Source organism: Gadus morhua, chromosome 11 (genome assembly GCF_902167405.1).
Source record: "Gadus morhua chromosome 11, gadMor3.0, whole genome shotgun sequence".
NCBI lineage: Eukaryota > Metazoa > Chordata > Actinopteri > Gadiformes > Gadidae > Gadus > Gadus morhua.
This window is the reverse complement of record NC_044058.1, coordinates 23,043,293-23,057,157: the sequence shown is the minus strand read 5'-3', so window position 1 is coordinate 23,057,157 and position 13,865 is coordinate 23,043,293. Positions and strand designations below refer to the sequence as shown.

Sequence of the window (13,865 nt, the reverse complement as noted above, 5' to 3'; positions counted from 1 at the left end):
GGAACATAGGACCCGGGGAACATAGATACGCTCCCCTTTCAAAGAGGGGAAGCTCATTTTCGGCCTACATCATATTATCAATTTATTTATATGTAAATTCTGCATCTCTGTTCCTTTTCGAGGAAATGCTCTGTGACCCTGTCATACCAACTAGCTGTCTTTTCCAGTGACTTTACCATTGTCCTCTCAATGGCCAGCAGAGCTAGGCTCCTTAAACGGCCTTGGCCCATTGGGTTACGGCTGTAGGACTAGAGCCGCTTTAAACAGGAGAAGCTCCTTTCTACACCTGCAGATGTAGCTCCAATTGTTGCCACTAATGAGAACAGTTTGTAAAGCTGAGGCAATGCACTGTCTCCATGTCTTTAAGTAACACCAAGAAATCACACAGCTTTCCCCTCTCACCCTGCAAGTCCTGATCTGAATACAGGACTTGAAGTTCAGAGCGTCCTTGGGAGGGACATAATCGCAGCATCACCAAATGACTGTCGACTTTCGACGCACTAAAAAAAAGCTGTTCTATGCAGCCCCATTGAAGTGGTTGGTCGCTGAGCTTCAACAGGCAAATGCACTGTGACGCTACGGGAATGGATGAGTAGAAGCAAATCAAGTCACTCGATCTGCGATAAGCAGCTGATTCTGAACAAACTCGTCATCGAGATGGATGTATACTAATGCATTTTTAGTCAATGAAGGGTTAACACCACAGTATTTATTTGACCATTTAATTTTTTACATTTTAGGGGAAGCCGAGCTTCCCTTGCAGTCTTAGAGAAATCGCCACTGTCTAGGACACGCCCCAAAGAAATATTCACCCCGATACATGCTGGTGGTGTCTAACGCTGAGAGCGGAAGAAAGTGTGTGTGAGAGCATGAGAGAGTGAGTGAGTGAGTGAGTGAGTGAGTGAGTGAGTGAGTGAGTGAGTGAGTGAGTGAGTGAGTGAGTGAGTAGTGAGTGAGTGAGTGAGTGAGTGAGTGAGAGCGAGAGAGAGAGTGAGAGACAGTGTGATAGAGAGTGTGTCAGAGAGTTAGAGAGATAGTGTATCAGAGGTTGAGTGTACCTCTGGTGTAGTCAATCACAGCCTCCAGGGCGGCGACGCGGACGTCCACAAAGTGTCCGTACTCGGCGTAGGACTTGAAGAGCGATGGGTCGCTGGGGATGTGGCCGTTCTTCTGCAGTTGACGGATGGCTTTCAGACAGCTGTGAGAGGGAGAGCGCGAGAGAAATAATGAAAAACAGAACCACCAAACGATCGAAAGTAAAAGACGGAGACAGACATATGGGGTCAACAAGACTGGAACCTAGTCCTAGATCAAAGCAGAGCATGGCCATGTCATTGGGTCAAACGATTCCCTCCACACACACGCATACGCACGCACACGCACGCATGTCGCAGACACACACACACACAGAGTCAGCTCAGCAGCGCTAGTACCTGACGGTGATGGTGTTGCGGAAGCTGGGCAGCAGCTTCTCCATGTTGAGGAAGCGCGTGATCTCCTCGAGGATGAGCCTGACGTCCCCTTGCAGGTTGTCCACCGTGCGCACCTCGTTGCTGATGCTGATGGCCGGCGTCAGGGAGTTGGTCAGCGCCTCGATCAGCTCCGCGCGGTAGTAGTTGTCCGAAAACTGGGAGGACAAAGAGGGGGGATGAGTGTGAATGAGAGCAAGAAGCAGATTTGAAAAAGGGCCCCTATTTAAGCCATATTATTAGCCATTGTGTGTGAGTGAGAGAGTGAGTGAGTGTGTGTTTCTATCCGTGTGTATATGTAATACACATGCCTGCCTACAAGCCGTTTCAATACATGGTCATGTATCTACGTTGTTTAATCAACCTCTGGGCTAGAGTTACATTTAACACACAAACACCTTGTTTTTCCTGTTGTCGTTATACTTGATGAGGTCGAGGATGAAGTTGAGAACGTCTTTAGGACACAGGTTGTGGACATCTCTCAGCAGCGCCATGGCAACAGGCATCGTCTAGACAACGACACATGAAGGGAATACTGCAGTGAGAAATATATACACTTTAGGATTTTGCCAAACAAACGTTGTCATATGAAAGCTGAAACGAATGAGGTGAAAGGCAACACATTCTTGACACTGTGTGTGTGTGTGTGTGTGTGTGTGTGTGTGTGTGTGTGTGTGTGTGTGTGTGTGTGTGTGTGTGTGTGTGTGTGTGTGTGTGTGTGTGTGTGTGTGTGTGTGTGTGTGTGTGTGTGTGTGTGTGTGAGTCAGTGAGTGTGAGGGAGTGTGAGAGTGAGAGAGTGAGTGAGTGAGTGAGAGTGTGATAGAGAGTGTGTCAGAGAGTTAGAGAGAGAGTATCAGAGGTTGAGTGAGTGAGTGAGTGAGTGAGTGAGTGAGTGAGTGAGTGAGTGAGTGAGTGAGTGAGTGAGTGAGTGAGTGAGTGAGTGAGTGAGTGAGTGAGTGAGTGAGTGAGTGTCCCTCCCACCTTCTGCAGGAAGTAGCTCTGGAAGCTGATGAAGTGGTTGGTCTTCACGATGTTGGGGCAGCTCTTGCAGCAGAACATCCTGGTGAACAGGGACTTCATGGCCGGCGGGCCCTGCCATGTGCTCACCATTAGGTTAGCGATCTGTGGAGCACAACAGAACGGGGGCTGACTTCACCGGCAAGAGGCCTGGCCATGTGGTCACATGTGGTCAAGTCTACTACAGCCCCTTACTGCACTTCTGTACACACAGCATTACAACTTCTGATGGAGGCAGCAGGGCAATATGATGGTCAAAGCTGTTTTTAGCGAAGCATAATTACTATCATTTGAAGAAGTAGTCTGAAGGATTATTGCAGACTTTTCTACCTAGTGTGTTGGCGTTCAAAATGTTATAGCTTAAAATATGAAGCAACACAAAAGATTTGTGGTAACATTTCAGAATTCTGGGCGACAATCGAGTACAATTCCAGATCACAGATACAGATGCTCAAACAAAAATATGACAGCACAGTGAAAAACCTACGCTTTCAGGGAGAACCTAACTTGAGCAGGTCACTGTAAGAACCCCCCCCCTAACGCTAACCACAAACCACAGGGTGGGCACAGTGTAATGGGTGTCAGATGTGCAAACACGACGTGCAGCATAACAAGCCATTTACACAAAACAATATATCCCAATAACATGGAACAAATCAGACGAAGCCACAGAAACAACAATGAAAACCAAGGGTCAACAGTCGGCCAGACAACAGCCAAACTCGCACACAACATCACCCCAGAATGGCAGAAATGGAGAACGAGGACAGGGAAAACAAGAGAAAAAAAAACATGCGGCGAGATATAATAGCTACATTCAGAACAAAAAAACACGACATTTGGAGAATGCCAGAAGCGATACGGGGAATGTGGCGCGCTGGAGTGAGCGTTCACGTGCACACGAGCGAGCGGCATATGGCACAAAGAGTCGTGTCACTGGTGGTTCTTTGGTTTCCAACAGGATATTGGAGGGGGGATTTGTGTTAATGTGGTAATATGGGTCTCCGGGTCAATGGCAGAGGATGTTGTCATTAGGCCAGACCAACAGAGGAGGAAGGAGGCGCCGGTGGTCAACAGAAATCTATCGTACTCCTTCTATTGACTTACGCGTGTGTGTGTGCCTGGAGAATATCAGCGTTTTTCTTCTGTGATCCCCTCAGTGTCTGCATGTGTCACGGGTCATGTTTTGTCACCACACCAATCAATACAAATGACCTCCCAAACAAGTGTACTGAATCTTTTAACAGTTTCTCAGAGTAGCGCTCACTATAGGCCATGCTGTGTGATTCGGTCTGAAACTACGCGTGATTGGGAGTGAGTAAGAGCATAGCTATCAGTCTATGATTAATGGTGTGTGTGTGAGTGTACAGAATTCAAAGAACATGGGGGAGGCGGGGGTTCTTAACACCAGCGGCCCTAATGAAAGAACCGAAACGCTGGCATCCAAAAGCTCCGTTCACTTTTACATGTTATGAAAATATTGGTTCAGCTGGACCTGGAGAGGAGGTGAACCCCAATGGGGTTTAGGTTAGAATATGCCAAATCCGCGGAATAGCCTTTCCCGAAGTGAGAAAACAGGATTATGCAGAGGACTCAGGATACACAAGTGTGGGTTTGGAAGAATGGTGCGCTCTGCCCGGGTGGCCTTGAGTGTTGACTGAATGCCATCGGGCGTAAAGGCATTGTTGGAGTGGCTCCTAGTGTACCTGCAGGACGACTCTTATTTTAGGGACGATAAAGATGGCGTGAGGAGTTGTAAAAAAAAAAAAAAAAAAAAGGTTTTTAATGTAAACATTTGTTTTCTTTATTAAATCTAAGGATTTATGAAAGAAAACAACTTCCTTCTCCTTAGTGGCATACCTAATAGCGAGCTCGTCCTCTCTGAGATATTTGACGGCTGAATTCCAGAATGGGGAACAATTAGAGATATGGATTAGCCACTTCCTGTCATATGTCTGAAACTCTCTGGCTAAGCAACAGGTGTATAGCTCAGCCCTGTTGGGCGGAGTGAGGTACCCCAATAAATCATCAGGGTCAGGCTATGCAACAGGGAGGCTGCAGTTACTGACACATATTCGATTAATATTAGTTGTTTGACTGTTTAAGAGGGTCTCATAAGAAGCTTCTGCACATACAAACAGACCACCATCGTGTGGAGCACACATTGCATACGTTCACTGGCACATTGACAATACACAACGTGCATCAGGATTAAATCAACTTGTACGGAGGCAGATGTGAACGTCAACGGTCAAAGGTTAAAGGTGACCTATTATACCACCAGGTGTGATTGTGATGGGCCACTACAAGCCTCTTCTGACATCACAAGTGGGCGTGTGCACCTAGATGTATGACGGATAGATGAGCAATGTTTGCCACAGTCCACGTGGTGGTAGACTGATCCATCCAGCACACATCTAGGTGGACACGCCCACTTGTGATGTCAGAAGAGGCAGATTTTCCAAACGGCTTGTAACGGCTAATCACACTCCTGGTGGCTTGTGTCACCTTTAAGGGTTCCATGAAACAATGTCCGCTGTGTATATGGAGTCCCAGTGCCCCCCAAACAGAGTTGGGGACCCCTGGAGCTGGAGGGAAGGGGGCATCCCCTTAGCAGTGCTCACCTTGGCCAGGCAGAAGCAGGCCTGCATGCGGACCCTGTAGAAGCACTGCTCTGTCTCCAGGATGTCTGTCAGCGCCATCCTGGAGGCCGGCGTGGGGAACTTCTCCAGCGCGGAGATGGCCTCCTCCTGGGGGGAGCGGAGGGAGGGAGGGAGAGTGTGTGAGGACGGGAGATCGGCGGGTGGAGGAATGGGAGCAAAGACAAAACGTTGTGGAGGGAGAGTCACTGCAGCCATGGATCTATTTATTGTATTCATTGGGCTTCCCCTTCCAACCACTCTCTCCTTGTTGATTTCAGTCGTTACTTCGAATATGAAAACTGAAATATAAATAACGTTTGCTTGCCTTGATTGGTCTTTCGGAAGATTTCTGTATACAGCGATTAACTTTTTCTTTCTTGATTTTTATTGTTTTACTTCTGCTGGGTCCCCAACATCTTGGGACCCATTGTCATGCCCCTACCGGCTCAAATCTAATTCTCTCAGTAGCGACTCAGTTCGGGGGGTCACAACAGAATCCATGAGGACAATAGCAGAAACTAAAAACAGTTTCAAGATCAAAACAAGAGCAAAAGACAACTACAAACAATAATACAGAAAATCTATATCCATATCTATAGACAGAATATGAGCAGTGTGATATTCAACGAGCCCTCCACATTATACAATCTATATGGTGAAGGGGGCGATAAGCAGCGGGCCTACCTGTGCCACCACATCCCTCTCGAAGCGGAGCTGGTACTGCCACATGAAGTCCGCCTGCTCAAACTCCACCTTCCTGAGGATGGACATGTCGGGGTCGATGCGGATCCACAGGAGAGGCGAGTCAGCGCTGCGAAAAGAGGGGGACGGTTTTAAAACCGCAGACCATTCGGGGATCGCACAGAGCTGAACATTTATTTTACGTAAATCAAGAAGCTAATCCTTGAATGACCGGCTTAGCTTTGAGTGAGAAGTACACTGTGGAAAGTGTATCATTTACGTAGTGGCATTGAATAAATAAAGATAGCAAGGACGGCAAAGAAATCGCAACCAAATTGATTCAGTCTTGGATAAGTGGGACCAATGCAGAAAAAAACCTCACATTAAGAGGTTGAATAGCTAAATAAAATCCTTTAAAATGATGATCTCCAAGAGTGTTGCTAATAATGTACAAGGAAACATAGCTAGCCAATTATTATCATAACAATTATTTCAAAGTTGGAGAATGGCTAGTGAAAAAGAGAGCTAGCAGGTGAGGTAGTGAGGGAAGGTTCAGTCTTACTCCATGGCCGACAGATCCATGTCCACCTCTTCTCCATTCATCAGAGGAATCTTCTTCTTCTTGTTGCTGAGAAAGCAAAAGTCAAAGACAAAAGCACCGTTTTGTCACGTTCAGTTTTGATTGAGCCACTGATAAATGACTGAGGGCAGAGGGAGAGAGCGACTTCAAGGGGCTTACCGTCTGCTCTTTGAGTGGCAGGGGATGTCGTGCTTGAGGCTGTTCTCCTCGATCTGCAGCGTGTGGTTGAATGACCCATCCAGCTCCTGCACCGTCACCTTGATGGGTCCCTGGGGTTCAAGACGAGGAGAGAGACGTCAGTCACCGAAGAATGACATGGGTGATTGGTTGAAAATGTATAGAACCGATACAATTTGCAAACACAACATTACATCTGTTTAATTTTAGAAGGTTCTGCTGAGATGCTGTAGATTCTCTGTTTCGTTATTTTCTCCACAGCAATGTTATGCAGGGTCCAACATTAATACCTGCCGCCAGGTCAAGTACACTGGCAGGTAAAAAAACTAATTTATGTACAGGTGCTTGGCGGGTACATTTTTTTAAGTCGACAAAATTGTAAGACCATGTAGAATACTGAAGGGAAGAAGTTGTAATTTGATGTGGTGTCTGACCACGTATTTCTGCGTTCCAGAAGAGATGTAGTCCTGTCTGATCTCCAGCTCCAGCACGTTCCTCTTCCTGTTGAAGGCCGAAGCTGCCAAAGAACTTCCACCACCCGAGCTCTGATCTCTGTGACGCGGCCAGGAGTTAGGGCTAAACACATCCACGGCTCATGACCAGCAAATCTACTCAAGTTGTAGGGATTAGCGTATTCATTTATAAAATGGCAAGATGCACACATAGGGCCAAAAAAAAGGAAGAGGATTCTATGCTCTCTTCTTTGATTTAATTCACTGTTGGTTAATTTGCACATAACATTTGTTCAACGTGTCACAAACGTATTACACTGCAGAAAATTATAACTCTTAACACAGCGGAAAAGGTCATTGGAGCCTCACTGCCCTCTGTCCAGGACATATTCCTAAGCCGCTGCAGGAATAGGGGCCCAGAAAAATAGTGAGAGACCCCTCTCACCCTCTCAACAACTTCTTTAAGCTCCTACCCTCCAAGAAGCGCTATCGCAGTTTAAGATGCTCCACCACCAGGCTGCGGAACAGCTTCCTGCCTCAAGCTGTCAGGATGCTCAATGCACCAGCATCCTAAATCTTCCCACTGGACTTTATTTATTATTTATTTATTCATCATTGGGACGTTTGTTTGTAATGTATGTGTTCTTGATCTTGATCCCTGAGAAACGCCTTCTCGTTTTGTTGTTTCAATCAACAAAATGACAATAAATTGATTTGATTTGATTTGATATATACACTGAGCTCCTTGCTATACAGCCTCACATGTATTATATGCATTTCTGGGGGAGGCAGAAGAACAGAACGACCCTGAGAATATCACACTTGGTATATTCCCCTCTCTACGGCGTATGTTGCTGAAATCCTTCAGGTAAAAATCATTTCAAAATGAATTAACCATTTCATTGTGCTTTAACTTCCTGAGCTAAACTTGCAGCATAAAAGTAATACTCATAACATGGACAAATTAAAAAAGGCATGTACATTTAGGCATACTCGCTTCTAGATTACAATGACCCAGCATGCTTTATTTTTTTTATCTATTTTGTTTTTATGGAAATAATCGATTTAAAAAAATATTGAGAATCTAAATTGAATCGAGAACAAATAAATTGCAGTGCATTGATGAATCGATATTTTTACCCAGCCCTATTAGGACGTACAAAAAGAAAAAAATCTCAAGATGGGAAGGATACACCCATTGCTTGATGAGGGGCCCGATTGTCTTTCCCAGAGACGTTGGATATGGACTTGAGGAAGCCGTGCGTGGAGACCAGCATCTGACTCCACATGTGACTCTGGTATTTCTGAGACGAGGCCGTGCTGGCAAGGCTTAGAAGCTTGTTGAACACCTGCCAAGACGGGATAAAGAGTTAGGATATGAAGCTGGGCCATTGATCATTGCTCCGACAATACTGTATACAGCTTTGTTTGCAGTTGACGCTCGTTTTTGTCATCGCCTCTAGCTATATAATATTCACATCATAACTTTAAAATGGAAGAGTTTTAAAGTTGCGAATGAGCAAATCCACAAGTTATTTGTTGTATTATGGGAGTGAATGATTGACACATAGCTAGGGTAGTTCAGACATCCAGAGCCCCGGAACGTGAAAGCACCAGGGAGGGCGAGAAACCAGGAGTGGCTCACCTGTAACATGAACTCCATGCTGATGCGGTTCTCGATAAGCCGCATCACCAGGTGAGCCTTGCACTGGAACATCTGGTAGTACTCCCAGGACAGCGTGTGGGGGTGCTTGGTGGAGAAGTGGAGATGGGGAGTCGGACTGAAGGGAGAAGAACGACCAGGACTGTTACAGGCGGTCTGTGACCGGTATTATAAGCATCAGCGTTTCGCAATGTGTGCCTTGAAGAGGTCCCTTTATGCTACTCATTTGCAGCTCCTCCACAACCATAAACTAATAAATTAACTAATTATTCAAACTGGTTAAATTATAGGGATCTGCAATAGCAGAGCAAAATGTCTATAATTTGAAGGAGGTGGTACCGGATTAAATAATTAACTCTTTCAATGTGTAAAATCAATGGTGCATTTGACCTGCTTTCTGAAAAGCTTAACTCATTAGCAGGATTTTTATTGTGTGTGTGTGTGTATATATATATATATATATATATATATATATATATATATATATATATAAAATAATACCATATCATCGAGATGGGATTATTTGATCACGGAAATATGATGTGAATAGGCATTTCTCTCCCTTTCCACTTTCAGCTGTTCAGGTAGAATTTAAGGTAATTAATAAAATAAGGAAGGGGAAGAACCCTTGTTTTTCTGTTATTTCTCTGACCTTACTATCAGCCTAGCACACACACACACACACACACACACACACACACACACACACACACACACACACACACACACACACACACACACACACACACACACACACACACACACACACACACACACACACACACACACAGGCAGAGTGGCCGGCTGGGCCGTGATCAGTGAGGCATTGCTTTGTGTGTGGCCTCTCCTCTCTTTACCCTTCCACTGAGCACATGCAGACATGAACCGCTCTTCAAACCCTGAGCGGTTCTTTTTGGAGCCAGAGGGCTCGCGTAGCACAAAACCAACGCTGTGGCTTTGGAGGGGATCCCTGAGTTTCTGTTAGGGTGCCCAGAATGACATCCTTCAAACAATTTATGGCCCCAGTGGTGAGAAATAAATAATTATTATGTTTTAATAATAATAAGACCAACACACACACACACACACACACACACACACACACACACACACACACACACACACACACACACACACACACACACACACACACACACACACACACACACACACACACACACACACACACACACACAATCCCTGCGTTGGATATTAGTGGATCTTGGATTAGTCTGGGACTGGTTGTTTAATATAAACTGTACAAGTCATCGGTTCATAAAATAAAAATGATTGCAACCTAGCGGGTGTAATCTGAGAAATCTAAGAGAAAACAAATATGAACCAAAAGTCAAAGATATAAACAGCAAATCGGGCTTGTGTTTTGGGGGGCATGGATCCAGCACACACAGAATTCTGTTACTTCGGTTGTAATTAGTCTCCCACTGACAGAAGCCAATGTTTGAGGTCTGCCTTGTGTTGTTTGACCTTGCTCTGGATTTCCTCTGCACACAGATAAATTACCATTCCCTTTCCACTTCTAAATAACTATATTTCCCCTCCACACAGCTAATGTCCTATTAACTGTTAAAACAGCTAAATTAATATTTTAACTCTCAACAGGGCTAAATTAATATTAACTGTCAACACAGCCAAATGGCTCTATTTCCTTGTATCAGCTAAATTACTATTAACTGTCAACACAATTCATTTACTATATTTTCTCTCAAGACATCTTAATGACTTAATTGTCGAGACAGCTTAATAACTATATTAATTGTCAACACAGCTAAATGACTAGTAACTCTTACCGAGGCCAACTGACTATTAACTCTCAACACAGCTACAGTACATTACTCCATTAGACTCTTACTTGTCTTTCTCCTTGCCCCCACTATAGGTCGGGTGCAGCAGGACTCCTCCCGTCTTCAGCTCATACTCCACGATCTTATCCAGCTCCTGTTAAACAACCGGGATAGCGGAGATTAAAACACACGAAGCAGCTGTAAAACACATCATAAACAACAGGATAAACATAATAAAACATCATGGAAAAACAGGACAGTCTACTGCCAATACCAGCGAAGGCTTTTTGGGGGTTGATATTCACTATCAGGACTATTGTCCTGTCCCTCATATGTACCATCTTTGATCCAGTGTCGGTACGCATTGACCCCGAATGTCTTCTTGAGGTACAGCCCGTAAATGTAAGCCGGAGATTCCTTTGAGCACCCACTCATCGGCCCTGCACATAACAGGGGCAACAGCGTTCACTTGCGATGAATTATTTGCACTGCTTATCAAAGTGTATATTAACATTGACATTTACATTTAGCAGTCGCTTTTAAACCAAAGCGGCTTACAACTGTTCATACACACATTCAAGCATAACGTGTGTTTCAATTAATAGTATCGAAGGTGTAAGGAGTCAAACCATGCAAGGCGACAGCCAGCTTGTTGAGAGCAGTTAGGGTCAACCGGAAGGTGACCTTGAGCAAGACACCTAACCCTAACAGACTAGCAACCTTCCGGTTACTAGTCAACCCACTCTACCTCCAGTTGATCCATTAACATACAATTTGACTAATCAGCACTTTTAAACCACGCCAATGTTATTTTCTTTTGAGCAAACAAATTAAAATAGTTATCACAACATGCCATGAAACACCACAAGAGACAAAGAGGAAGAAATAATCAAAAGCATAGCGCTGGGGGGCACGGGGGAGAACGACTTGTTTCATCCCATCAATGTTCAGCAATGTTCCTTCGTCTTCACGGAGGGCCCCGTCGTCCCAATCACGTGGAAGGTGAACCGTTGGGAGGGGCTCCAGCGTGAGTTCATCCCCTAGGCCACTCGCATGGAAGAAACGCGACGTGGCAACCCAACACAAGTCTTTTATCAGGGCGGATTTATTGGCTTGTTAAAAGCCTCCAAGAAACAATATGCACCCTTCAACCTCTGTGGATTCAAGTATCCGGGCTTGAACTGAATCCAGCCTCGGCCTGGCTCCTCGAGCAGGGATGAGTTCATGTGCTGCCCCTGTGAGCGGAGGTCCGGAGGCTGAGGCGAGCTCCTTATTCCAACGGCTCTGGGCCGTGCGTGGGTCCGCTGAGAGCTCTGCTCATGGATGACGTTATGAATGATGCTTGGCACCCGGGGAACCGGTGAGGACTTCGGGGTCTTGTCAAGTCGTCCGGCCGCAGGGTTTACGGCCCTTTGCCGGTCGGTGATCTCACTGGCGGGGGTGTGGAAGAGCCAAGAACCACGCTTGAACTTCCAAATGTAAGTTCGGAAAGAAAAGTAATCCAACTTTTTTGGTTGGTTGCATTTCTCAATGACGGGATTAAATATTGTGTGGGGGGGACGTACGGGCGTTGGCCTGCAGGTGGGGCATGGGTCATGTTTTGGAGCACACCGGATCGGCCGGGTCTATTCGGTCTGATAGCGGGCACCCGCTCACAATCAGACCTGCCAGGGAGTGTGTAATTATGGGCCTGCTTTTGTCCTGCAGTTGGAAGGAAGGACAGTGTGAGCGGGAGCTTTTGCAAGGACCATCGCTGCAGCAACCAAGCCGCATTCCGTGCTAAAGCTGCGGCACGCTGACATGATTTACTGGCACATTGTTATTATTTTCTATGATTAAAGCCGCCTTTTTGCTGTTACAATGTGATTCATGCGGACGTTTAAAAAAAGGCGTTTGAGGTGGCAAACACAATGCAAAGCGGGACTGTATTTGATTACAAGTCCCGGATTGAACCCACCTTTGTCTATTAATTGGTAGCAGACCGCGCCAGGGGGTTTCACCACGCTCACTTCACTCCAGGGGTCTCAACACACACATAAGTGCAGAACGTGTTTAAATTAATAGTATCGAAGGTGTAAGGACCTCGAGGTGCAAACGGGGAGATAGCCTTATGTGACTGCTTCCATGAACGTCTTCATTCTGGTGCCGTCATGTCTCAATAAGGCGGCTGTCCATTTTTTTTGTTCTGCGATTCCAGGCTTTTAGTACACAACTTAGGCACCATAGAAAGACAACGCCATTTGTAGGTTTCTCAAATAATAACAATTATTTCCAAAAAAAGGATTTGTTAAAAATGACATGGCCACAATTTGACAGAAGAATGAGCAATGGACAATGAGCTATGAGACGGAAGGCCTTTTCAGCCAAAAGATACAACAATACTCCCCAGTCGCCCGGCCGCGACAGATGATTTTGACGGTACCGGACATTAAATAAATAGCAGTCATAACACTGGTTTAGAGGAACAATGACACAGCGTGGTTATGATTATGTTCCGCCGTTTGGGTCCAATGTTTCAGGAGAGATGTAACCCTAGCCCCGTTCCTTTAACCAGTACAACATGGCAACCACACGGGCTCATCTCTCTGCCAAGATTAAACAAAAGCACCCTCTCTCCATCTCCCCAAAAAAAGCAAAGTCTCTCGACCCACGCCAGTCGCGACTGTGAAAAACCTCTGATGAGATGTTAGCCACATGGTCCAACTTGATATAACGGTCCTTAAATTTTAGGGCCTGGGAGAGGCAGCGGAGGCAAACAGAAGGTACGACTCTGAAGAGGAGGAGTTGGGAGGAAATGAGGGGGCATCAGGCCAGGAGAGGGGGAGACACAAGCCCCATTGTTTAGGGGTGCAAAGAATTTCAGACTCCGGTCTTTGATGCTCAAACATTTCTTTAAAGACTGGAGACGGGATCAGAGGCTGTCGAGGGACATGCTCACGTGTCTCACGCACACACTCCCACGCACACGCACACACACACATGTATATACGTGTTCAGCCAGGCCAATGCTGGCATCAACATCTGACTCCCCTAGTTGGTAGGCCGCCTGGCTGTCATAAATCTCTCATCACCAGCCGTCTAAGAGGGGAAAGGTTCCCACAATGCTTTCCACTGCAGCGAGGAGAGGAACCGTTGTTGACATTCACAGCTCACACACGTTTGCACTACGAAGACGGAGGGTCTAGTCAACTTTATGCCGGGAGTCGCAGCGAACGGTAAAGGCTCTGTGAGAATAGGATGCGGTCACCAAAACGTGCACGTAATGCGGTCACCAAAACGTGCACGTAACATAGGCATACAGTGGCCAAGTGAGACATGATCATGTACCTCGTCTATGTTAAAGTGTCTTGCCTAGCGCAACTGGAAGAACACTGCCGGGCTA

The 13,865-nt window shown here is 45.9% G+C and overlaps 1 protein-coding gene across 1 annotated transcript in view; it reads right to left on the bottom strand.

Annotated features, from left to right (window-relative positions):
- Positions 1–13,865, bottom strand: part of taf2 (TAF2 RNA polymerase II, TATA box binding protein (TBP)-associated factor) — a 28,408-nt gene that overhangs the window by 9,439 nt on the left and 5,104 nt on the right. Inside the window, 16 exon segments of the mRNA XM_030370626.1 lie at positions 1,059–1,198; positions 1,434–1,627; positions 1,868–1,978; positions 2,451–2,591; positions 5,111–5,236; positions 5,813–5,939; positions 6,372–6,437; positions 6,549–6,658; positions 7,001–7,078; positions 7,080–7,116; positions 8,212–8,237; positions 8,239–8,367; positions 8,664–8,799; positions 10,552–10,639; positions 10,825–10,888; positions 10,890–10,923. Of these exon segments, the coding sequence (XP_030226486.1) occupies positions 1,059–1,198; positions 1,434–1,627; positions 1,868–1,978; positions 2,451–2,591; positions 5,111–5,236; positions 5,813–5,939; positions 6,372–6,437; positions 6,549–6,658; positions 7,001–7,078; positions 7,080–7,116; positions 8,212–8,237; positions 8,239–8,367; positions 8,664–8,799; positions 10,552–10,639; positions 10,825–10,888; positions 10,890–10,923 (1,607 nt within the window).